General features: G+C 40.3%; 2 protein-coding genes across 5 annotated transcripts in view; both read left to right on the forward strand.

Moving 5' to 3' along the window:
* LOC103745801 (arylamine N-acetyltransferase 1-like) overlaps window positions 1-8,834 on the forward strand; it is a 12,909-nt gene extending 4,075 nt beyond the window's left edge. For both annotated transcript variants that reach the window (XM_008847807.3, XM_029570793.1), the window contains exons 2-3: window positions 7,019-7,094; window positions 7,656-8,834. In XM_008847807.3, coding sequence (XP_008846029.1) covers window positions 7,662-8,534 — 873 coding nt within the window. In that variant the 5' untranslated portion in view covers window positions 7,019-7,094; window positions 7,656-7,661 and the 3' untranslated portion in view covers window positions 8,535-8,834. The remainder of the gene's footprint in view (window positions 1-7,018; window positions 7,095-7,655) is intronic.
* Window positions 8,835-13,695: 4,861 nt separating this feature from the next.
* LOC103745803 (arylamine N-acetyltransferase 2) lies at window positions 13,696-23,366 on the forward strand. 3 transcript variants are annotated; one of them, XM_008847808.3, is made up of 3 exons: window positions 13,696-13,761; window positions 19,352-19,416; window positions 21,206-23,366. In XM_008847808.3, exon 3 carries the CDS (start codon window positions 21,212-21,214, stop codon window positions 22,082-22,084), a length of 873 nt encoding a protein of 290 aa, XP_008846030.1. In that variant the 5' UTR covers window positions 13,696-13,761; window positions 19,352-19,416; window positions 21,206-21,211; the 3' UTR covers window positions 22,085-23,366. The 3 variants fall into 3 exon arrangements, with proteins under 3 accessions (XP_008846030.1, XP_029426651.1, XP_017657352.1); XM_029570791.1 differs by lacking the exon at window positions 13,696-13,761 and adding an exon at window positions 18,878-19,189; XM_017801863.2 differs by lacking the exon at window positions 13,696-13,761 and having other exon boundaries at window positions 19,415-19,545.
* Window positions 23,367-25,445: the final 2,079 nt, after the last annotated feature.

Consider the following 25,445-nt stretch of genomic DNA (forward strand, 5'->3'; position numbering starts at 1 on the left):
GATATGTTTCAGCTGACAGTGAAAACTCAGAGGCTATCTCTCGTTCTAATGGGCATGGGGATAACTCACACTAATGGTAGGCCATCGCATCTTCCAGGTTTTTCATGCAGAATATGAATCTGGGCTGGAAGATTGCTCAGTAGGCAAGGGGCTCCTGCCATCAAGCCTGACCTGAGCTGGATACCCAGACAGCAGATGGTGGAAGGAGAGAATCAACAACCACAAGTTGTCCTCTGATCTATACACAGAGAGACACAGAGAGAGACAGAGTGAGAAAGACAGAGAGAGAGACAGAGAGAGAGAGAGAGAGAGAGAGAGAGAGAGAGTTAGAGTGAAATTGAGGCTACAGTGGAAACCCAGAAAGTTAGAGAAGCCAAAATGTGGAATGCCTGCTATGGGTAGCTCCAGGCATTAAGTGGTGCCATCCCCAGGAGATGGTCATGTGGGTCAGACAGCAAGACCACAAGAGTGGGGCTGCCCACACCCTCAGTAGCCCCTGGCAACACTGTGTTCTCCAAATGCTGGATGTAGGGAATAAATGTAACACAGTGGAAACCCAGAAAGTTAGAGAAGCCAAAATGTGGAATGCCTGCTATGGGTAGCTCCAGGCATTAAGTGGTGCCATCCCCAGGAGATGGTCATGTGGGTCAGACAGCAAGACCACAAGAGTGGGGCTGCCCACACCCTCAGTAGCCCCTGGCAACACTGTGTTCTCCAAATGCTGGATGTAGGGAATAAATGTAACAGAAGTGATATTTTTGTCATTTTATTTTAAGCCGCCCTGTTTGAAATTAGCTTTACTCTGTAAAATTGCCTCTTGTCTTTCAATTCTTTACTCAACATTGTAACTTCTAAAAGAACCTCCTTAAAATGACTAAAAACTTAACTAATAGAGTCATTTACTCCAGGGAAAGAGGACAAGGAGGCAGAAAGACTGGAACAGATCTCCCAATCAGTAACATTTCTTTAATTTTTAAGAAACCCTGGAACAACTGGTAATCATTACATAATACCAAAGTGTGAGTCAATGACTTGCTAATGTTGATCTATCATTAAAAGAAGAATAACATTTAGCTTGCATGAATATAATGTTTAGCCAATAAATTCAGGACAGAGCCCAGGAAATGAGGGTCATCTGTAATTGGTTCAAGTAAAGAAAAAGGGAATTAATTCCTACTCAGTAAGGATGACCATGGAATACTTATATATGATTCAGTATGTAGCCTTTCTGTTCACTGCCCTTTAAGAGCCTTTCACAGACTTAAAGTCTTCATAACGACTATTACAGGATGAGTCTGGTCATTGTCTGGCTAAGCTAGCTTTTTTAATAAACCCGATTTCCTTCCTATTAAGTCTCACCTCTATTTTAGGTCATGTGATAGGCAGAACTAAACTTTGAATGATAACAACTCTGGTGAGCCAGAAGAAGGCTACTTACTGCTCATGACCAGCCAGACCCATGGTTGAGATTCCAGAATTCTCTAGAAACTTCTAAGAATCGCTTTGTCTCTGGACTTCAGATAACTATCTGTGAACACTTTTTTGGTAGAAAGATACACTCCTTCATCCAAAGTCAACAGGATCTAAGCTGAGTCACAGTTTTCTGTACCAGTGACAAAATACTTTAGAAAATAAACAAGAGACTAGAGAGATGGTTCGGTAGTTAAAAGCACTGGCTGTTTTGGCCGAGGACCCAGGTTTGGTTCTCAGCACCCACTTTGTTACCATCAGTATCTCTGGTTCCAAGGGATTTGATGCCCTCTTGTGACCTCTCCAGGCACTGCATGCACATGGTGAGCTTGCATACATACAGGTAAAACACTCATACACATAAAATAAAAATAAATGAAATTTGAAATGAAATTTAAAGGAGAGACTTTTCTTCTTTCATTGTTGAGAGATTTTGACCACAAGACTCCATGATTTCCAGGCCTGTGGTGAGGCAGAATAGCATGGTGGGGTTTGCATGATGGAGCACAGCTGCTTACCTCATGATGGTTAGGAAGCAGCAGGATAACTCACCTTTATAAACTTAAAACTACAAGTCCCTAAGCGGATCATCCCATTAATAATGACACACTCTCATAATCCAATCACCTCCCAAAGACCTGACCTCTGAACACCATTATACTAGAGAACAGGTCTTTAATATATGAGTTTGGGGGGGAGGGGCATTTGTGACCCAAACCACACCAAGGATGGGTGTCTAGTAAAAATTCTTTATCTCAAGCCAGTTGTGGTGACACATACCTTTAATCCCAGGAGGCAGAGGCGGGTAGATCTCTGTGAGATGGAAAACAGCCTGATCTACATAACGAGTTCCATGTCAGCTGTGGTTATAGGGAGACCCTGTTTCGAAAAAATAAATAACAACAACAAAAACCCTCCAAATTCTCTATCTCCACTTTGTGGGGCTTACTTTGCTACTGGGGACTTTCTCCAGGCATTTGCAGTAGCACTTAGTGCTAGATGAGAGTCTAAAAGCTAATTTTACCAGCCTCTCCTTCCAGGAGAGGGGCTGGGTAAGTGATTTGCTATTTATTTAATTGGGCCTTTTCTCTCTTTGTATCTCTGCTTTTGTTTCCAGATGATAATCTGTGCATTATTTGGGAGTACACACTAGCGACTGACTGAGCAGTGTATAGTTGTGGGCCCATAACTTAAAAACAAATTGATATGCTCTGTGTGGCCTTATATATGTATTAGATTTTAGTGACAGATGGCTACTTAATGAATCTTTGAATTAATATACTATTTTACAATTGTAATTATTCTGTAAGAAGTCATATAAATGAAGTAAAATTCTTTTTAAATTATTTTTCCCAGGCTGGAGAGTTGACTCAGGGGTTAAGAGCACAAACTGCTCTCACAGAGGACCCAGGTTTGATTCCCAGCCCCCACATGGCAGCTATGAACCATCCATAACTCCATTCCAGGAGAATCCAATGCCCTTTTCTGACCTCCAAGTGTACTCACATACATGCAGGCAATACACTCAAACACATAAAGTAAAAACAATAAAGATTTTTTAAAAGATTTTTTTCCTCTTTATAACAATGATTCTAACAGGAAGGAGACTTGACTGGTAGTTTATAAAGGAAGAAAGGCTACTGTTCCATTTGGAGGTAGTAAAACTCAGGAGGAAAACAGGGTTGAAAAAAAAATTGGTTCATGGTATGAATGCAGGAATGGTCTCCCCCAGTAAGGTCTTTCGGGAGCTTGGTTTTTCCAGGAAGCATCCCATTTCAACAGGATGTCTTTTAAACAGTCTTTACTTTAAAGATTAAAGGTGATCAGCATGCATGGTTTTTTAGACTTACATAACCCATTCTCAACTTTAGATCTGTTAAACCAGAAAGGCTGACCCCCGTATAGGGACAGTACACAAAAAAATACTGATTTATTTGTGTTTTTGCCAACCCACTCCATTTCACTCTGTTAAATATTCTGCTGACTACAGGTAGGAGAAGATTAGTGTTAGACAAAGACAAGAAAGAGGCATAATATCCCCACTAAAGAAATCTTGCAGAAACCCTTAATCCCACAGGATTCTCCAGTTCCTGAGACATTAATAACTGAATGATGGGGCTAAAGAGATAATTCAGTGGTTAAGAGCACAGACTCTTGCAGACGACCCAGATTTGATTCCCAGTACCCACATGATGGCTAACACCCATCCTTAACTCCAGTTCCAGGGGATCCAATGCCCTCTTTCGACCTCTCCGGGCACCAGTCACACATGTGCCCATCTTTAACTCCAGTTTCAGGGGATCCAATGCCCTCTTTCGACCTCTCCGGGCACCAGTCACACATGTGGTGCACTTATATGCATGCAGGCAAAACACTCATACACACAAAATTAAAATAAATAAACAATAAATAACAAAATAAATGAACTCTTTTTAAAATACTGAGTCAGGATTTAACTGTGTTATTAACAAATGGTGCATTTTGGAAGGTTTAAAGAAACGGTCATCGCAACATAGAAATTTAACTAAAATTCAGGAAAACTAAAAGAAAGCAAAGAAAGATAACAAAATAAATGAACTCTTTTTAAAATACTTGAGTTAGGATTTAATTGTGTTATTAACAAATGGTGCATTTTGGAAGGTTTAAAGAAACGGTCATCACAACATAGAAATTTAACTAAAATTCAGGAAAACTAAAAGAAAGCAAAGAAAGACCCCTCAGAACTCCTGGAATTTACCAGGTATGGGGAAAATATACAGATGCCAAACCAATATAAGGATGGTTAACATGACTTTTTCAGGACAAAGTGCCCCTGGCATTTATAGAAAACTCCCACAAAGTTGGAAGGAACTCTTGGAATAGAGCCATCCACACTGGATGTGGCCTTCAGGGCATCTAGTATCAGAGACCATATGAAACAATGACAGTATTCATAGGCAAGCAGAACAGAATGTAGGAAGGAGAAATGGGGCCAAGAAGATGGGGTGGGGGTGACTGAATCAGGAGGCAGGGACCAGTGTGCATATGTGGAAAAGATAAATGTGCAGAATAGAAAAGGAAGGAGAAAGGGCAGGGGAGAGGAGAGAGAGAGAGAGAGAGAGAGAGAGAGAGAGAGAGAGAGAGATGACTGAGACTGAATAGAAATAATAGAGTGCAGGAGACCGAGGGGTTTAAGCTTTTAGAGCCAATAATTTCCCCCACAGGACCCCCAGGTACAACTGAGAGTTGGAAAGCAAAGGATGAAAAGCAGCTGTATATTCTGTTCTCAATACAAAGGTGACTCAGAACAGCCAAAAGACAACATCCGTTGTAGGAGGAATGAGAGAAATGGAACGAAAATGTCTCCCCCAAGCTAAGGAATGTCACCTAGAAAGCTTAAATCACAGGCTGCTTTAGATGCCAAAATTTCCAGTTCTGTGATTGGGAAAGACAAGCTGAAAGCTCAAGTAACTTTTTAAAAAGACAACAGCGCCACCTGCAGGTCGCCCCAGAGCCTTTTAAATGCTGTTCGTCCAAACTGAGGAGACAAAAAGAGTTACTCCTCTTGAGGTTTTTGATAAAGATTGTAAAAATGGGTCTTTGCTTACGGGCATATGTTAAATGTCCTCCTGGTACATATTAAAATAAAAGAGTGGGGCGTTGTACCACAAGCTGTGGACATTATCCTCTCAACAAGAAGCTTTGAAGGAACACAGTCCCTGTTACAGAACCGGCTAAAATATGAATGCATTGACTCTAAAGGTTGTCTTTTAATATCTCAATTTTGCCAGTAAAAATGCATATAAGGAATATAAACACATTTTTTTTTTTCAGAACTGGCAACTAGGGGCTGGAGAGATGACTTCGTGGTTAAGAGCATTTGCAGCTCTTGCAGAGAACCCATGTTTGGCTCCCAGCACCCATATTCACAACTGCCCATAACTCCAGCTCCTGGGGATATGATGCCCTCAAGGAATATAAACACATTTTTTTTCAGAACTGGGAACTAGGGGCTGGAGAGATGACTTGGTGGTTAAGAGCATTTGCAGCTCTTGCAGAGAACCCATGTTTGGTTCCCAACACCCATATTCACAACTGCCCATAACTCCAGCTCCTGGGGATATGATGCCCTCTTCTGGCTTCTGCAGGCACTTGTAATCACACATGCACATACCCACATACAGATGCACACTTGAACACAGAATTAAAAATAAATGACTCTTTAAGACTTGAGAACTGTCGATCACATTGTACAAGATGTTTGTCCTGCGTTGCCAGATCTTTATGCCTTACCACGTGTCATACCCAGAGACCATGGATGTTTATCAGAGTTTCTTTATTTGACAGGTACTTTTCCAACTGAACCACCTTGCCAGCCCCAAACTACATGATTTTATCAAGTTATTATTGTTATTATTTTTTTTTGTCTTTTTGAGACAGGGTCTCCCTATAGCCCCAGTGGCCCTGGAACTCACTATGTAGACCAGGCTGGCCTTGAGCTCACAGAGATCTGCCTGCCTCTGCCTCCTGAGTGCTGGGATTAAAGGCGTGTGCCACCATGCCCAGCCCTATCAAGCTATTTTAAAGAGCTTCTTTCTATTGTTGTATTTCTTTTTCTAATGGGTGTCTTTCTTGGCATGGAACTTTTACATGTTGTTTCTTATCTTGCACTCCCAATGTCATTGTATATTTTCATTTTGTTTTGTCATTATATTCATAACATAACACAAAGACACACACACACACACATACACACACACACACCACACACATATGTCTCTGTCTCTATATCTTTCAACTCTGCTATGATGTGATGTCTAACTGGGGTTAGGCTTGGACTCTTCGATCTTTTCAGAAGAAGATAAGGAAGATAATTTGACAAGAGACTTTCATGGAAGATTTTCTGTTGAAATGGTCTTTTTTCCTTCTGCAACTACTTTAATACTTTACTTTGTTTTCTTGCTTCAGTATTTCCAAATATAATTGTCCCCTAAAGGGAGACCAGATGCTAACACTGAATACTAATCTTGGTGTGTTTATAAGTACCTTGGTAGTAATTGGGGATATGGAACAGGGTTCAGCCCTCTTTGCTGTTCAATGGTAATTAGTTATCTGGGTGGCTGCTTCTGGGTCCTCTCCTCATGACTTCCAGACCTCCCAATTTAGAGTCTGTCATGGTGCTTCCAGCTGTCATAATTATCCTTTGAATAAGCTTCCTTGGTAAAAATCACCTATTCACTTCACAACTTTGCTTCTGTTCATAATACTTAGTGACTTTTCATGATCTCTTGTCCACCATTTTGTTTTTAAGAAAAGCCATGTTGAGAGACTGAGAGATTCTCAGTAATTAAGTACTGTTCTTACAGAGGACCTGGGTTCTGTTCCCGATACCCAAATCACATGTAACTCTACTTTCAGGGAACCCAATGCCCTCTTCTAGGCTCCTCAGGCATTTGTCCACACATGGTTCACTACACAAGCAGGCATGTTGGAGAGATACATAAAGAAAAAAATAAATATGTTTTAAAAACATATATATTTGAAGCCATCATTTCTATTATTTCTACAGTTTCAACCAAGAAGAACCATGCTAAGACTTCTGAATTAAACGTGACAATCAACCTGCATCCAACTTACCAGAATAGGTATGATAGTTTTCAGTGGGCTCCCTAAATGTGTACATGATGTCTCATTTACGTCTTCTCTTATGCTGATGATCAAGCTAAAGGGAAGGGGTCTATCTGTTGCTTCACAGAGATGTTTTGAGACAGTGTGTAGAGCTAATAGTATGTTCACTCAGTAGTTTTCCTGGAAACTACTGCACAATTCTCCTCTTTCTATGACTAGCTGTTTGGAAGATTATTATAATGGGTACTAATTGCAGTGTCTGTCCTTTATTACTAAGAAAACCACATCTAAGCTGTGTGCCACTTGGCTCATCATTTAATCTGAACTTCTAACTTCTGAAACTTGAAAAATGCAAGAAATGAGGAAGCTTTACTTCCGTGGTCACTGAGAATATTTAATGGAATTTTATGTGTAAAATCAAGTCATGTAGCAGAAATAAAAAAGATCACTGGTATAGATATTTAGACATTGTTCACATACACATGGTAAAAATACGTTCTAGCTATACTTAGCTTACACCAGGACATCAACAAGCAAAGATTGTAATGTTTGTTTTTGTTTTGTTATCTTTACCTTAGGGGACCATGGACATTGAAGCATATTTTGAAAGAATTGGTTATAAGAACACTAGGAATAAATTGGACTTGGAAACAGTAACTGAAATTCTTCAGCACCAGATGCGAACAGTTCCCTTTGAGAACCTTAGCATGCATTGTGGGGAGCCCATGGATCTGGACTTAGAGGCCATTTATGACCTAATTGTGAGGAAGAGGCGGGGTGGGTGGTGTCTCCAGATTAATCATCTCCTATATTGGGCTCTGACCACCATGGGTTTTGAAACCACAATGTTGGGAGGATATGTTTACATAACACCTGTCAACAAATATAGCAGCAAAATGATTCACCTGCTAGTCCAGGTGACCATCAGCGGCAAGAGCTACATTGTCGATGCTGCCTTCGGAAGCTCCTACCAAATGTGGGAGCCTTTGGAATTAATTTCTGGGAAGGATCAGCCTCAGATGCCTGGCATCTTCCGCTTAAAGGAAAAGAACGGAGCCTGGTACTTGGAGCAAATCAGAAGAGAGCAGTATGTTCCAAACCAAGAATTTGCTAATTCTGAACTCCTTGAGAAGAATAAATACCGAAAAATTCATTTCTTTACTCTTAAACCTCGAACAATTAACGACTTTGAGCATGTGAATACTTACCTTCAGACATCCCAAACATCTGTGTTTGTAAGCACATCACTTTGTTCCCTGCAGACCTTAGAAGGGGTACACTGCTTAATAGGCTTCACGTTCACATGTAGGAAATTCAATTATAAGGATAATGTTGATCTGGTAGAGTTTAAGAATCTGGATAAGGAAGAAATTGAAGAAGTACTGAAAACTGTATTTGGCATTTCTTTGGAGAATCAGCTTGTGCCCAAACATGGTGACCTATCTTTTACTATTTAAGGTAAGAAGCAAGATCACTCTTCATTATTATTATATGAATCCAAACATTTTGATTTTTTTAAAAAAACATACACAAATGTATCCATAACCATCACTGAATAATGGTCAATTGACAGCTTATTGTAGCTTCTCTTCCTCTACATTTTCAAGAAGAAAGTTCTAGATATATCATTTCACTCAGAACAGTATCATCAGTTAATTAAATGACACATCTTCAACACAAGCTCTACACATAAGATGATTGCATCTCTCAACTCTTACCAGAGAAGTTTCCTTATACAGCAGATGGTGATTAACACAGAAACCTATAATTGGTCAATGTGCATAGAACAAGAGGTCACAGAGTGCTTGTCCCTGATTAGGACACCTATTTCAAACCTCTACCTCACAAGGCTCAGGGATCATTGCAGAAGAGGAGACAGAGAGATTGTAAGAGCCAGATGGGGTAGATAAGGACAAGGAAACAGAGTCTTCCATGTCAGTTATGCATATGAACTCACAGCGATGGTGACAGCACGTCCAAGTCCTGTGCAAGCTCAAATGAGACAAAATCCCAGCATAGTCATAGGAAAGTGGGTAAGAAATTCAAACCCAACCTAAGGAACTTGTGGCAATTGATGCTGCTGGGAGGGGGAAAGACAGTGTCTTACAGGGGTGGGACTCTTGGTGGGCCCAGTGGTTGAGCCTACGCTGAAGGACATTGGGGTAAACAAATCAGACTCTATAAGCCGAGAGAGAAAGAGAGAGAGAGAGAGAACATAAAATTGGGCAAGGGGCACCAGGGGTAGGTGTGGATAGGGGAAGGGATCTAAATATCAAACCATATTGTATGAAAATTTCAAAAATTCAATAAAAATTCAATTCAAAAAATTAAATGAATTATTGAAAGTATATCACCACACTCCTTTTCAAGATTAATCACACAAAAATATCTTAATGAAGATGTCGGTATTTGGGGAACCATATTGATTTGTGACAGAACACCTTCCAACATTATTTTATTGTTGAACTCACAATTCATAAGTGGTGGTTAAATAAAAATAATCAGATAATCGGATCCGTTACATTCAGTCAGACGATAACCAATGTCCAATTTTTATAAGATACCACCCTCACAACTTATACCCTCACAACTCAGGATTGGAACGAAGCAAAGAAGAATGAGCCATCGTATCCATTCCAAATAATCAGCATATGGGGCTATGTGAGTAGGTGCCAAGGTAGTTTTTGCAGACACAGTTTCTTTTGTATAGTGTTTTTCTTTTTTCTTTCTTATTTGAGACAGAGTCTCCCTGTAGCCCCAGCTGGCTTGGAACTTACTAGGTAGACAGACTGGCCTCACTCTCACAAAGAGTCTCCTATAGTTGTATTAGGATGGCCTGGGGAAGCATCAGTTTCCTAAAGTTAGAATATCCCACAGCTAATGCTGAATAGTACTTGTGTGATTGTAAGCTGGTCACTGTGCAGTTATAGTTCCACCGTCTTTGAGACATCACTCAATTTTGTACAGGCTCCAGTTCCCTTCAAATCTGATGTGTTGCTGTGTGCACTGAAATACCAAATAAACTTCACCAAACATGCCTAGTTCAAATTTTGTCCCAATTAGTCACATACTAGGATCCAATGTATAAATCCATTACTGCATGTCTTGTGTATAATTGTTCTGAAGAATCTTATTTTGTGAGTTATGTGTGTATAAGTGTACATTGTAACAGAATGTGTATGTTACTTTTCTGTTGCTGTGATAAAACACTGTGACCAAGGGAATTTATAAAAAGAAGAGTTTATTTGATCTTACAGTTCCAAGGGAATTAAAGTTCATCATGATGGCAGGAGGTGGCCAGAGCAGGGGCACAAAGCAGAGGCTTATGTCTTCAAGCAGGCATAGGAAGCAGAGATCAACTGGAGATCTAGCAAGGCTTATCTAAGTTGGCTCCCAGTGATGTGCTTCCTCCAGCATGGCCACACCTTCTAAGACCTCCCCAAACAGCACCATCAACTGGGGACAAAATGTTCAAATACTTGGAGCCTATGGGGGACATTCTCTTTCAAACCATCACACAGAATGTAAAAAGTAAAATCTGGGGGCTGGAGAGATGGCTCAGCAGTTGAGAGTACTGACTGCTCTTGCAGAGGACCCAGGTTCGATTCCCAGCACCCACACGGTGGCTATGAACCGTCCTTAACTCCAGTTCCAGGGGAATCTGAAGCCCTCTTCTGTCCTCCACGGCATTGCACGACATGGGTGCACTCACATACATACAGGCAATACACTCATACACAGAAACTAAAAATAGTAAATTAAAAAAGGAAAATCTGTTTATAGATAGTGCAACCAGCTACCCAAGTATCATGGCAACTGAAATACCAAATGAACAGTGAATAAATAAATAAATAATAAATAGATAAATAAATAATAAACAAATAAATGTGGTGTCTTCTTTCATCCTATTTCATATCTCCCTGTAACTTTTTTTTAAAATTTCTTTCTACACTTTAGCTTAAAAGGAAAAAAAGGAAATGTGTTTCTTAATGGATCTCAGAGTTTAAATAGAGTGGCTATGACTACTGGGAAAATTACAGGACAAACTTGTAGATCTGATTCAAGATAAAATGACTTTATGATCTATATATTCAGTATCAGACACAAAGACCAAAAAGGCAGGCTGGAAGGATAGTTCCCAATGTTAGAGTGCTGGCTCAGTATACACGAGGACCTGGATTTGATTTCCACCACTGCCACCACCAGCACCACTCCCCCCCACACACAAGTATTTTGTTCCATGGATGAATAAATAATACTGGAATTCATTTCTAGGTCCTTCCATCTTTATTTTGTCCCTGCTTGAACTCTTGTTCACATTGTCATCTGCCCACTGAGTGCTTGATGAGATACTGAGAACAGCCTCCAAAGACAGCTTGTGTTCCAGAACCCAAGTCCTTGTTCACCCATACCTCATGCTTTCTAATCGTGGATTCTATAAGAAGGTAGTGTTAGAATCTAGCCTCTGCTCAGGCCGTAATACCTGCAACAGCCTTCTCTTCCCCCTTTCACAGATAACTGACAGGCACCTTGCTAGGGCATTGTCTGTGAGGCCTTAGATAACAGACAGTCCAGTGCCAGGATTTATCACCTGGGAAATGAGTTAATATTAAAGGGGGTACCGGTGCTATGGATGAGACACATCCTGCTCCCCACTCCTTCCCTGCCTCTTGCCTGGGCAGAGTCTGGCTGAAAAATTGCTGTGACCCTCCCTCACCCTCTAGAAGTGTAAAGGAGGCTCCTCTTCTACCACATGGGCTCTTACTCTTTTCAGAAACCTCACCATGTTGTCTCTGGTGCTGGAGCCTGAACTCTTTTTGGAGCCCCCATCATGCTGTTAGCCTTCTGTCTGTCCATGCAGTTAATAACTCTTCTAGTTCTTTACTCCCCAATATAATCCATCTTTTAAAATATTTTATTATTTTTTTATTTTGTGTGTATGAATGCATTGTCTTCATGTATATAAGTGCATCCGTGTGTGTCCTGCAATGTCCATGGTCAGAAGAGGGATTCCCTGGAACTGGAGTTTTGGATGGTTGTTAGTTGCCATGTGGGTGCTGGGAACTGAACCCGGGTCCTCTGCAAGAGCAGGCAGTGCTCTTAACCACTGTGCCATCTCTCCACACACCCCCCAATTATCCATCTTTGTGTCTACTTGAAACCCCTTCCCCCACCCAAAACCTAATGGATTCCAATACCAGAGTTCTAGTTTACACTGAATATTTCAGCATTGTCTCAGTCTTCAACTCAAGATGATCGTATTAAGATAAATAGAAAAGCAAGGGTGGGATGTGAGTGAGGATATATGATAGAGTTGTTTTGTTTTGCGCTGTGTTGTTGAGGCAGTCTCACGTAGCCCAGGCTGGCCTGGAACTTGCTATGTAGCCAAGGATGACTGACCTGATCCTTCTGTCTTCACCTCCCAAGTTCTAGGATTGCTGGAATGTGTCACTGCATAGCTATTTTTGTAGAAGTGTAATTGTTGGGAAATGCTGGTAAAGATGACTGTTCTAGAGAACAGGTAAGAGACCAGGCCTCGGACAACGAACAGATGAAAACGTACAAGCAGCTTGACAGCAAAGGGTAGCAAGTCACTGGCAGGTTGCCCAAAGACAAAGGAAGTAAAATCACCCTAGATACCAGAAGACATTGCTGCGCATGCCTCAGAGTGACCCCACTGAATAGACAGCAGGGACACGCGTTCCAGAAGTGTCTTACCAGACAGGCCAGACAGGGACAAAATTTGACAGCCTGTTTGGCCTACTCAGGCACAGACCACTAAAAGTTACAAAATTATGACATAGGAACCAGAGGACTATGTTACAACAATGAGTGTCAAAGAGAAAACACAAGGGTCTAAGGCTCTCATGAGTCTTTAAAACACAGTGTAGAGGGAAATACTAAAGAAAAAACAACCAGAGAGATGGCTCAGAGCAAAAGGCACTTGCTGTGAAGCCCTGACAATGTGAGTTCAACCCCCCGGACCCACATAGTGGAAGGAGAGGACTGACTTCCATAAACTGTCCTTTGACTTCTGTGCTCATACTGTGACACATGCACACCCAGTTCCACCTACACCCACGTCTATGTACATAAACAAATGAGTGTAATTTTAGTTAAACATTTTAAAAAGAAGCAGTAAACGTTATAAACCAGTGTGACTAATGTAAATCAGAAACAGTAGAAATGCAACCGTATGACACATCATGCTAAATCCATGTATGGACACACCATACACACTACACAGAACCTTTGGGTAGAGAGGTAAAAGGAACTGAAAATGAGAGATGAAATGGAGGGAAAATGAAAACAGAGAAATTGATGAAAGGAGTCATGAACTGGGAGAATGAATAAAATACGATGTCTTCCTTCTGTTGTGCAGGACCTTTGCTGAACCCTTTTCAAGCTCTGATCTTACACGGAGACCAGAGAGCAGGAACTACGTCAAAGAGCAAGGCCCTTCCCAGCCTGACCTGTGAAAACCCGCAAGATAACTTTCTCCACCTTTTCAAGTAAGAAAGAGCTTCCCCCCAGGGTCAAGAGAGGCCCAGCAACTACATTTCCCAGAGATCCTTCGGGTGAGTCAAACCAGACTTAGGGGGAGGAGCAATTTGGAGAGTTTATGAGAGCACTTCCTCTGCAGACTTTGGGCCAGGACAGCAGGGCTTCCTGCTTGTAATCCCGGTAAGTGGAGCTCCCTGATAGGGGTTGAAATTGGGGTTTCATCGACTCTGAGGAGGAAGGCCAGCATCACAGATTCTATCCCCGCTCTGAATTTCAAGTTCTTAGTTTGTTTAGAAAGTTTGGGTGGCACCTGCTTGTAGTATAGGGGTGATTCTAACAAATGCTTGGCTCAGACTGAGTGACAGCCACACCACATTCTATTAGTGAGAACTTCAACAAATCCTTGAGCTCACCTAACACTATTTCCTTATCAGGTTAAATGAGCTAACAATGGCGCTTACTTAAAGGGCTTGCTGTGAGAATGAAGTAAGTGCCATTAGTTGATGGTTCTGGTTAAGCTTAGGAAATCCTCGACTGGATTCCCTCTTGGATGCTTTTCCGACGATGTGAACTGCGATGTCTAGAGGAATTCATGGGGGAAGTTGTATCATGCCTGAAGGAAGATCAGTTTGAAACGTCTTTAGGTGTCAATGACACCAGAAAATCAACTGTTTGCCTGTCACTTCAGACTAGGACATCACCCTAGTGATTCAGACTGCAGAATTCCACAGCACCGAGGTGCCTGCTTAGGCAGAGTCCCAGGAGTGAGGGGCCCAAGGACCCACTGCCCTAAACTGTGCTCTGGCCAGGATGCCAGCCACAGAACACTGCTTAGCTCTTTTATCATAAACTGTTCTTGCCTTTGCCTAAGCCCTTCCTCTGACCTCTGACTCAGAACAGCTGACCCCTCCCTGTCCCTCAAAACAATTAACTGTCAGTTTTTTTTTTTTTTTTACTACTTCCTGCCAAAGACAAACTGTGGTTTTCACCATCTTTACCCACAGCCACTATTTCTCTGTACCATTGTCTTCCCAGGAATACTCTATGCTCTGTGCCAGGCTGCTTGAGGCCTTGATGGATGCCCTGGCTGCCATGCAGATTTTCTCTAACTGGGGAACTGCTGGTTAATGCTCTTTGCATATGGTCGGACCTGCAAGTCAAGTCCTTTTTCATCCAAATAATCAAAGGGAAGGCTTGGGGTTGTCAGCACAGTTGGATGCTGTTGGCTTTGTGCGGTAGAAATAAATGAGAAAAGAAGAAAAGGGTTTGGAAAAGAAACTGTACAGACAGAAGTCCAGGCATCTGTTAGCTCTCATTGTAACTCTGAGTATTGCTAGAAATCCACGCAGCAGATGTAGTGGTCACTTGCTGATTTGTCCTGCTTCTAAAGTCTGACCTTATAGTCCACCTCTGGATTAATCTGTTCTTATTCTGCTATGTTGGGCTCTTACTCACAAATCCAGTTAGGTAAAGAATAAGGAGTTCCTTTGCCAAAATAATTGAAAGCTTTTGTTGAGCATTAAAGATAGAGAGGTCCTAAAGACTGGGAATTAAAGAAGAGTTCTGCACACCAACCTGCCCTTTGGGGGTATATCCAAAACTGACGATTTTGATTCATGAGTCATGTCACTTAGGGATAAATGACAACAATTGCTGAAACTATTGCATGTTGGTCATTTGGATAAATAAGTATTCTTTTGATATGCAGAAAGTAGCAAGACCTTTATGCTATACTGAAGATGCTCTGCACGGTGCTTTCTTCTGTGAATCTTAACTTTCTTATATACAGTTTCATAGAATGATCTTGAAGATGGCCTAAGTCTGAGTCCCCCAAACCAGATGGTGGGACAGAGATACATGTACAAGTGACCTAAGGGAGTGCTGGGGCTTGGGGGTGCAGTTATGCATGGATGTAGAATAACTCTGAAGTTTGTCCAGACTACCGCAAAGCAGCTGTGCTTTCAAGGCCTTGTGCCAACAAGCCGTTGGTTCAAAGCTGTGCTGGCAGGACATCTGTCCTTGGTACTTACGTACTTCAACAAGAGGCAAGGAAGATCCAGTAGTCCTTGGGGAGTCTTCTAAAGAGAATCTAGGGTGTAGAGCCTTAGATATAAATATAGATGCCATAACATGGTAATAGAAATACTCAAATGGTAAAAGAAATCTACGTCTTGGTGACTTACTTAACAGCATCCTCACAAGCTCAGGTTGGTCCTGAATCTTCCTCAAGACCCTGTGCTCTCTGGTTGCACAAGCTGGCTGTGTTCTTAGTCTTCTGTACTCATGAAATAGACAGATAATGTCTAATGGGTTTCATATGAGTCATGGTGTATTGTAAACTTTACTTTGATTATTATTGTTGTTATTATTTGTGTGTACGAGAGACAGAAAAAGAAAGGAGGGAGGGAGGGGGAGAGAGAGAGTGAGCTTGCATAGCAAGTGCCTTTACTTGCTGAACCATCTCACTGGTATATTTTCTTAAATGTATTTTCATTGTTTTACTTAGTGAAACAATGATCTAAGTCTTTCAGGTCTCTCTCCCTCCTTATTTTATTGCACATATTTCTGCTTCACATTTTAATAATTTATCTAGATTACAGATCTGTTTCTTGTTGTGGTTTGGATATGAAGTGGCCCCACAAATGGCTCATGTGTTGAAGGCTTGAGCCCCAGCCGATGGCACTATTTATCAGTGATTTGATCATGAAGGTGCTCACCTCACCAATGGATAGGGCTCTGATCTGAGAGGGCTATTAAACATGGAAGCCTAGTTGGAGCAACTACATAATTGGAGGTATACCATTAAAGGACCCTTTCCTCTTTTTCTCTGCTTCTTGGCCACCATGAAGTGAGCATCTTTTCTCCACTGTTCTCTCCTACCACCATGTTTCTAGCTCAACACAAGCCCACAGTAACAGAGCCAGCTGACTATGGATTGAAATCCCTGAAACTATGAGCCAGTATATAAGGGAGAAACTCTTTAAGTTGATTTGCTTACTATGTATTGTTATTTAGTTATGGTAACAAAAAAAAATTCTAATCATCTGTTACAAAATCTTAATTGGGTGGCCATTGGTCCTGATGACCCCAATGATTGAGGTTTCCAAGATAAACAGGTAAAGAAAACCAGAGACTTTACCAATCAGAAGCTGCCTATTGACCTGTTACTGAGGGCTTTCTGTGTTGACTGATCAAACATACAGTCGTTGTTCTGTCTGGGAAAGTCTTAGGACAGTTTTTTCTAGCCACAGCCCCACTGGAACACTGAACTGCTTAGTAGGGTCTGTTACCACCTAACCCATAAATTGTCTGTTCACATAAGCTATTCAGAAATTGGGTGAGCCTACCTTTTAGTGATCTAAATAGGTCTTCCTAGTTCTGGTGAATTCTCAATCTTCAGATTTAATTTTTTACTTATTTGTATTTTTCTGTGAGATGAAGTAGCTTATTCAGGCCATAATACATATGCCTTTTCTGGTGTGTATTGAAAGGGACCAATGCTTACAGCAGTCCTCCACTGTGCCCCCTCTATGTCTTGGTTTGCCTTTTGATTTACCTCTTTACTGGCCAATAGAGAGGAAGCACCTCATCAGGGTGACTTGGGGTTGCGTTTCTCAAGCGAGCTCTTTCATGTTTGAGATTGTCTTCCTAGTCTGCTGCTTTTCTGATTTAGCCAAATGCTAACAGAGTAATATTTAAAGATAGCATGTTCCTTCAATACTTTGTAGACATAGTTCCATTATTTCACCTTTGGATATTTCTGTGGAACATTCTGTTTGCCAGATTGATACTTCTTCCTTATGAAGTACTATTTTTTTCCTCTGCCAGATGCTCCAGTAGCTCTCCTTGATTTTGGATTTCAATAATTAAAATAGAATGCATTTGAATGTCATGCATGTAGAATCAAGTTTCCTCAGAATATTGTCTATCTTATTTTTCAAGTTTCTGCAAAATTATCATATATATATATATATAATAGTTTCTATTCCAATTTTGAATTTTGCTTTTTAAAAACACTAAGTCAGTTGGTGTTGGTTACTTTGTATGACTATTAGCTCTTAACTGACTGGCATGGCTTTAACTTTTATTAGCCTTTACTATGAATATCAAGCTTTTTTTCTACTAACGTGCTGTTGTGCTGTATCTATGGAGAACTGTTCGTCATAACTAATACATCATCTCTCTTTACGGCTTTGGTTTCCTAGTTTCAAGTCTTTATTTGTATAAACCACATTGCTTCATGGATCACTACTTTTGGAGTCCATTTTATGCATTCTGTGCTGCCAAGTGCCTACGCAGAACCCCTGTTAGTTTTTTCTTCCATTGGTTCAGTTTGACGTGTGTTATATCTCGTCTCCTAATGCCAGTCCTTTAGTGTATTTTCATCCATTTGTATTCAAGTGTGTGTAGCATTGTCTCTACCACTAATTTCATCCTTGAATCTAGTTTAGCTGATGAAATGTCCCCCTGGGTGAGGCTTGGCCTCCATCTTTTCAAGGGAGGTAAGAAAACTTGAATCTGATGAGAAAGTCTTTGATGACATGTTTTCCATATGGAAGCTGTCCCCTGCTTTCCTGGTGGCATCCACATTAATAGTATCACTAATTTTTCCTGTTCTTAATCCCCCAACTACAGTTGTTACCCAGTGAAGGTTAGGTGCGACCACTACACACACCAGTTTCTGTGTGCTGTATATATTTAGGTGGTAACCGGGGACATGGAACATGGTTCATCTCTCTTTGCTATTCCTATGGCGACTAACCATTTGGCATGTTGGCTGTACTTGTGAGATCCTCCAGGGATTTCCAGAAGCCCCAGGTACGACCTGTTGTGGTGCTGTCATCTCTTAGTGTCCTACCTAAACCATTAGTCTGTGACTCAGATCTCCAGTTTTCTATGCAGTCGCTCTCTGTGTTTGTAGTGTTTAAAGATTCCTCATAATTTATGGCACAGAAAAGTCACCTTTTGTTTTCAAGAAAAGTAATGTATTTATTATCTTACATTGGGGTTGGGGGGGGTCATGCCACGGTACACATATGAAGGTCAGAAGACAATTGATAGGAGGCAGTTTTTACCATGTAGGTTCCAGGGAGCAAACTCGGGTTGTCAGGCTTGGTGGCAAGTACCCTGACCCACTAAGTCATCTGTATTAGTCAAGATCTAAAGAAACAGAACTGATAAAATGAATATATATATATATATGTATATATTCAGTTCCCCCTCGTGTGTGTGTGTGTGTGTGTGTGTGTGTGTGTGTGTGTATGTGGAGATTTATTAGATTGGTTTAAAGGATATGGTCTGAATAATCCAGCAGTGGCTGTGCCGCAGTGGAGAGCCTGAGAATCCGTAGTTGTTCCATCCTTGAGACTGGATGTCTCAACGGTCCCAGTCTGGCGCTGAAAGCCTGGAGGATTCCTGGAAAGATGCTGGTCTTCAGTCAATGCTGGAATCCAAAGAACTTGATTCTAAAATCAGAGAAGGAATGTCACAGCAACAAGATAGATAAACTCACCCGTAAGAGAGGAGCTAGCAGACAACAAGCCCAAAGCTCCCCTCTCTTGTGTCCTTTCATAAGCGCTTCCTTCAGAAGGTTCTGCCCATATTTATGGTGAGTCTTCCACCTTCAAATAATCTCATCAAAAAAGTCTCTCGCATTTCAGTTAATTCCAGATCCATTTAAATTGACAACGGAGGGTAGCCACCACACCATCCTTCCAGCCCATGCCATAGTTAATTTTTCAACTATCTTTCTTTTCTAAACTTTGCACAGGAAGAAGCAGCACTTGAAGACTTCTGAATTAAAGCTCGTGGTCAACCTACTTTCAGCTTGAACAGGTATAAAGTACTTTTAAGAGCTGTCAATGGATTCCCCAAGTATCTTCACTCTACCTTCTCTAGGTCTTCTGACATTGATGATCAAGGTGAAGGAAAAGGTCTAACCCTGCACAGAGGTGCTGCAATCCTGTATGTATGCTAACAATACTTTCACTCAGCTTTCCCTACCAACTGCTTTCCAAGTACTCAGAATTTCACACAAATCCCAGCGTCAGCAATGTACCATGCTGTAGAATACCCAATATTGATGTTGAAGCCCCTAACAAAAGCTGACGTGATTGTAACTAATCTTCAGTTTCTAAATCTAAATTCCAACTCAAAACTTTGGTTTTAAAAATAAGTAAAGGAAGAAAGGAAGCTAGGGATGTGAGGAGGAGGAGAAGCATGGAAGGATAATGATACATAAGGGAGGGACCTGGAACAAACAGTAGAAAACAACTTATGGACATTAAATGAAATAAACGAAATATTGATATAACAGCAGTTAAGTGGCCAGTATGTATAAACCACCTCACCCATTCTGATCTCCTCCCTACATATTCAGTACAAATACCAGGGAAGAAGCCAAAGAGAGGTTGGGGGCATCTAACTAAATTCCATTGTTGGATTGAAGAATTGGCTCAGCAGTTAAGAACACTGGCTGCTCTTGCAGAGGACCCAGGTTCAATTCCCAACACCCACATGGTGGCTAACAACTGTCCTAACTCCAGTTCCAGGGGATCAGACACCCTCTTCTAACCTCCACAGGCATTGTGTGACACAGGTGCACTTATACACATGTGGGCAATACACTCATGCACGTAAAATAAAAATAATAACATATATTTTTTAATTCTACTTGTTCTCTCTGAGTGTTAGAGGCTTAGTGCTTATATAAATGTTATAAAAGGGAATTGGTGAGATTAGCTGGGAATAAATACAATAAATAAACTATCCAGTAGTGGTGCATAAGGAACACATCCACAGGGTTCATTCTCCAAATTCTTTAAATTCTAGTGAAGCTATCTTTAACCAACTTAGTTACTTAGTAGACCTTGAAATTCTCACTGTGTACTTGCTGTTCTCTTTGCTTTGTTTTTCCAAGGGCACATACCACGATCTCACCAATTATGTATTTTATTTATTTACTCAGTTCACTATATATAACTCTTAACTTTCACTAAAATGTAAGCTTTAGAAGGAGCAATGTGTGTGTGTGTGTGTGTGTGTGTGTGTGTGTGTGTATGTATGTGTTTGCACACAGAGTATTATACCCAGGTCCTAATGTTAAGCAGATGCCCCTGCTTAATAAATTACACCTTTTAGCTTACTAAAGTTACACCTTTAAGCTTAGTAAATTATTTGTTGAATAAATGAATCAATACGTGAATCTATGAATACAGAATTCTGCATATGGTTCAGCTAAAGGGGAAATTGAATGGGTTATGTACCATGATAACTTTACACTGTATTGTGCAATTCTTGCTTCAATAAGCAACTGTTCTGGAGCCTATTAATGTATATTAATTGGAATCCCTCTTTTATTTCTCCTTGCCTGGCTCTTTACTCAGTATCTGTACTGAATAATATAGGGAGACGTGCAGAGCATCCTGCATCTAAGTTATTTATTGTTTGGCTGACCATTTGATCTAGATTTCAAATTTCTGATACTAAAAAACTGAAAGAAATGAGAAACTGTGCCTCAAGGGATTTCTGAGACTATTTAATACTTGTCTAAGTATAAATAACTACTCTAGTAAATCCACATGCAAAAGTAATATTTGTTTTGGACTTTTTTTCTTTGCCTTAGGGAACCATGGACATGGAAGCATACTTTGAAAGAATTGGTTATAAGAACTCTAGGAACAAAACGGACTTGAAAACATTAACAGAAATTCTTAAGCACCAGATACAAGCTATTCCCTTTGAGAACCTTAATATCCATTGTGGGGAATCCATGGATCTGGACTTAGAGACTATTTTTTACCAAATTGTGAGGAAAAGGCGGGGTGGGTGGTGTCTCCAGGTTAATCATCTCTTGTACTGGGCTCTGACTACCATGGGTTTTGAAACCATAATGTTGGGAGGATATGTCTTTAACACCCCAGCCAATAAATACAGCAGTGGTATGATTCACCTTTTAGTACAAGTGACTATCAATGGCAGCAACTACATTGTTGATGCTGGGTTTGGACGCTCTTACCAGATGTGGGAGCCTCTGGAATTAATTTCTGGGAAGGATCAGCCTCAGGTGCCTGCCATCTTCCGCTTGACAGAAGAGAACGGAACCTGGTACTTGGACCAAATCAGAAGAGAGCAGTACATTCCAAACCAAGAATTCATTAACTCTGATCTCCTGGAGAAGAATAAATACCGAAAAATCTACTCCTTCACTCTTGAACCCCGGACAATTGAGGATTTTGAGTCGATAAATGCCTATCTTCAGACATCGCCAGCATCTGTGTTTACAAGCAAATCGTTTTGTTCCTTACAGACCTCAGAAGGGGTGCACTGTTTAGTGGGCTCTACCCTCACCTACAGGAGATTCAATTATAAGGACAATGTAGATCTGGTAGAATTTAAGGCTCTGAATGAGGAAGAAATAGAAGAAGTACTGAAAACTATATTTGGTATTTCTTTAGAGAGAAAACTTGTGCCCAAACATGGTGATCGATTTTTTACCATTTAGAATAAGCAGCATCTAAGATCTCCAATGTACTTGACTTTTTATGATAAAATATTCATAGTATATATAATATCAATAGTATGTATAATTGAATGAGACTTGGTGCATCCATCACCCAGCTTACCAATAATGAACTCATAATTTATTGTATCCTTTCTGTCCCCTCATTATATGGAAGAAAGTCCTAGAGATTATGTCATTTCACCCATAAAAATGTCAGACTTTAAAGAAACAGCCACAAACCTTTTGAAAATTAGTCAGTCAGAAAGTGTTTTGATGATGACATGCCTATGCCAGTGACCATACTGATTTGTGCTAGAAAGTAATCCAACATTTGATTTATTGTTAAATTCATAAGAATTTATTACAGGTAGTTGAGTAAAAAAAACAGTGAGAAAAGATTCCCATTAAAACCAACCAGCATGCATCCAATATCTAATTTTTGCACAATGCTCCCTGTTTAATTTAGGATTCAGATGCACCAAAGAAGAATGAGAGGGAATGTTGATTCCAAATAACCCTGTGGTCCTCATTACATGACCTAAACCAGCACTTAGGAATATGTGATTAGGAGCCAAGAGAGACAGTCACACAGCTAATAATTTCTTCCAGGATTGTTTTTATGTCCATAATTCTTTATATATCATTTTTTATTATGGGAACAACAATGTTTAGAATTTTCAGCTTCCAGATTTAAATAATGTATGTCTAAAATAATAATAATTATTGTAAATGATGAAATACATATCTAGAAAAACTTTAAGAGGTATATTAAAACATTGTTGACTAATCTAGTGTGAATGAAAGTTATTGGTGGTGGTATGATGTGATAAGGGTTAGTATCATCTGTAAGAGAGCCCTTTGATCTTTTTCAGTTGTTTTAGTGTGTCTTCATCACCAACTTGACTATATTTGTAAACACCTAGAAGATGTACTTATGTGTCAGGAGCTTGTCAGGGCATGTATCAGGGCATGTCTATGAAGGTACTTCCAGAGAGGTTCAACTGAGGAGGGAGGACTCACCCTGAATGTAGATGGCACCATGCCTTGGGCTCAGGTTCTAGACTGAATAAACAGGGAGAAAGGGAGAAAGTCAGCTGAACACCAATGTTCATCCCATTGCTTCCTGACTGTGGACACCATGTGACCTGCTGCCTCATGCTTCTACCACCACTGCCAGACCTGCTGTCCCAAATATTCTTCTCTGTCATGATAGACAATATCCTCAAATTGTGAGCTAAAATATATATGACATTCATTATACCTATGAGGAATCTCACCCACAGATTTATCAAAAAAAGTCACCCACTGCTTATGTGTGTGTGTGTATAACTTCTTATATGTTGTATATATGATACAGTTCCAAACCTATAGTAAATGTTAAATAAATATTGACTCCCACTTCAAAATCAGAATCTACTTTTCTATGTCTCAGATTTTCTGTTGTGTTCTCAGTCAGGGATATGATTTAAAATGCAGACTTGTGCTGAGAGTATTTTCTGTCTCCAATTTATGGCTTTCAAAATAAGGTGTAGTGGGAAAGCTCTTTGAGCTAATGGGTTTCTACCTGGCTATTTTATGTAATCTAATAGTAGGGAAGTGGCAGGGAGGTTGGGTGTCCTAGGCTGAGGTTAGCAAGAGGCCCTGCCTGGTAGGATAGTAAAATAGACCAATAATGAGAAAGAGCATTGAATTACTAATTAAAAATCTCTGAAGAAGAGGCTGGAGAGATGGATTAATGGCTAAGAGCACTGGTTGCTCTTGCAAAAGACCTGGGTTTGAATCCCAGCATCCACACGACAGCTAATAGCCATCCACAACTCCAGTTCTAGGAGATCTGATACCCTCTTCTGACCTCCAGGGGCACTGCACTGCACCAATGCACTTAACATACATGCAGGCATAACACTCAAACACATAAATTTTTTTAAAAAATCAAAAATTCAAGTCATATGGTTTGATGGCTCAATCATTTGAAGGAAAAATAGTACTAATATTTTTTAATCTATTTCTGCAAACTGAAGAGGAAAAAATATCCCCAACCTCAGTTAACCTGATAACCAAAGCCAAATGATACCCAGAACAGAAAACCACACCCAAGATCCCTAATGACACAGATACAAAAACCCCCAATGACACAGTTTTCAGCAGCACATCAAAAGATCATTTAACAGGATACATAGGATTTATCCTCTGGATGCAAGAATGGCTCAACATATGCAAATCAATTGACATGATTTACTACACTGAAAGTATAAAAGCCAAAATCTATAGCATCATTTCAAAAGTATAGCAATGGGGCTGGAGGGATGGCTCAGTGGTTAAGAGCACTGGCTGCTTTTCCAGAAGACACAGGTTTGGTTCACAGTACCCACATGGTAACGCCAGTTCCCAGGGATCCGACACCTTCTTCTGGACATTGAATAACATGGGTGCATTTACATGCATGCAGGGAAAACACTCATAATACACATAAAAAATAAAAAGATGCACAAAATGCCTATGTCAAAATTCAACATATTTTTCTGATAAAAGCAGTCAATAACTTTTGCATAGACAGAACATACCCCAACAGAAGAAAACATATATGCAACCAACTCAAAGCTGACATCAGAACAAAGGTGAGAAGTGTACAGCCTTTCATCTAGGATCAGGAAGGAGGTAAGGATGAGGCACCTGCTTTCAGCAGCTCTGTTCAACACAGTATGAGACAGTCTAGTCAGATCAGTTAAGGAAATGAAAGGCATCCAAATGGGAGAGCAAGAAATGAAATCTATCATTCCAACAACATGCATTTATAAAGTTCTATGGTCTCCATCAAAAAGAATCTTAGAACTGTTTAAAAGAAAGTAACAAATTATCATGATATCAACTTTTAAAGTCTAGGTAGGTGTGGTGGCATGTGCCTTTAATCCGAGAACTCAGGATAAAGCCTCAGGCAGTCTCTGTAAGATTGAGGCCAGCCTCCTCTATGTAGCAAGTTCCAGATCAGCTAGGGCTATAAGGAGACCCTGTCTCATAACAAAACAAAAGACCAACCCTCAATAGCATTGCTATACACTAACTTTGTACTTGCTGAAAACAAAATTTAGAAAGGCATCCATGTCTTACAATAGCATCAAAAAATAATAAATAAATAAATGGTAAGGGGTGTGGCTCAGTGGTAGATTGTCTAGCATGAACAAGGCCCTGGGTTCAATCCCCAGCATAACAAAAACAAGAAATAAAATCAGTAAAAAATATATAATTGATTATATGCAAGAAGATGAAATATCTGTAGACTAAAACCCATTAGTGCTTTACAAGAAAAAATTCGTGCTTCACAGAAATAGAAAAACAATCTAAAATTTATATGGAACCAAAA

This window comes from Nannospalax galili, unplaced genomic scaffold, assembly GCF_000622305.1.
Source record: "Nannospalax galili isolate Female #2095 unplaced genomic scaffold, S.galili_v1.0 scaffold283, whole genome shotgun sequence".
Lineage (NCBI taxonomy): Eukaryota > Metazoa > Chordata > Mammalia > Rodentia > Spalacidae > Nannospalax > Nannospalax galili.

What these genes read in the sequence shown, in the direction of transcription:
- LOC103745803 (XM_008847808.3), top strand. Translation starts at nt 21,212, where the DNA reads ATGGACATGGAAGCATACTTTGAAAGAATTGGTTATAAGAACTCTAGG.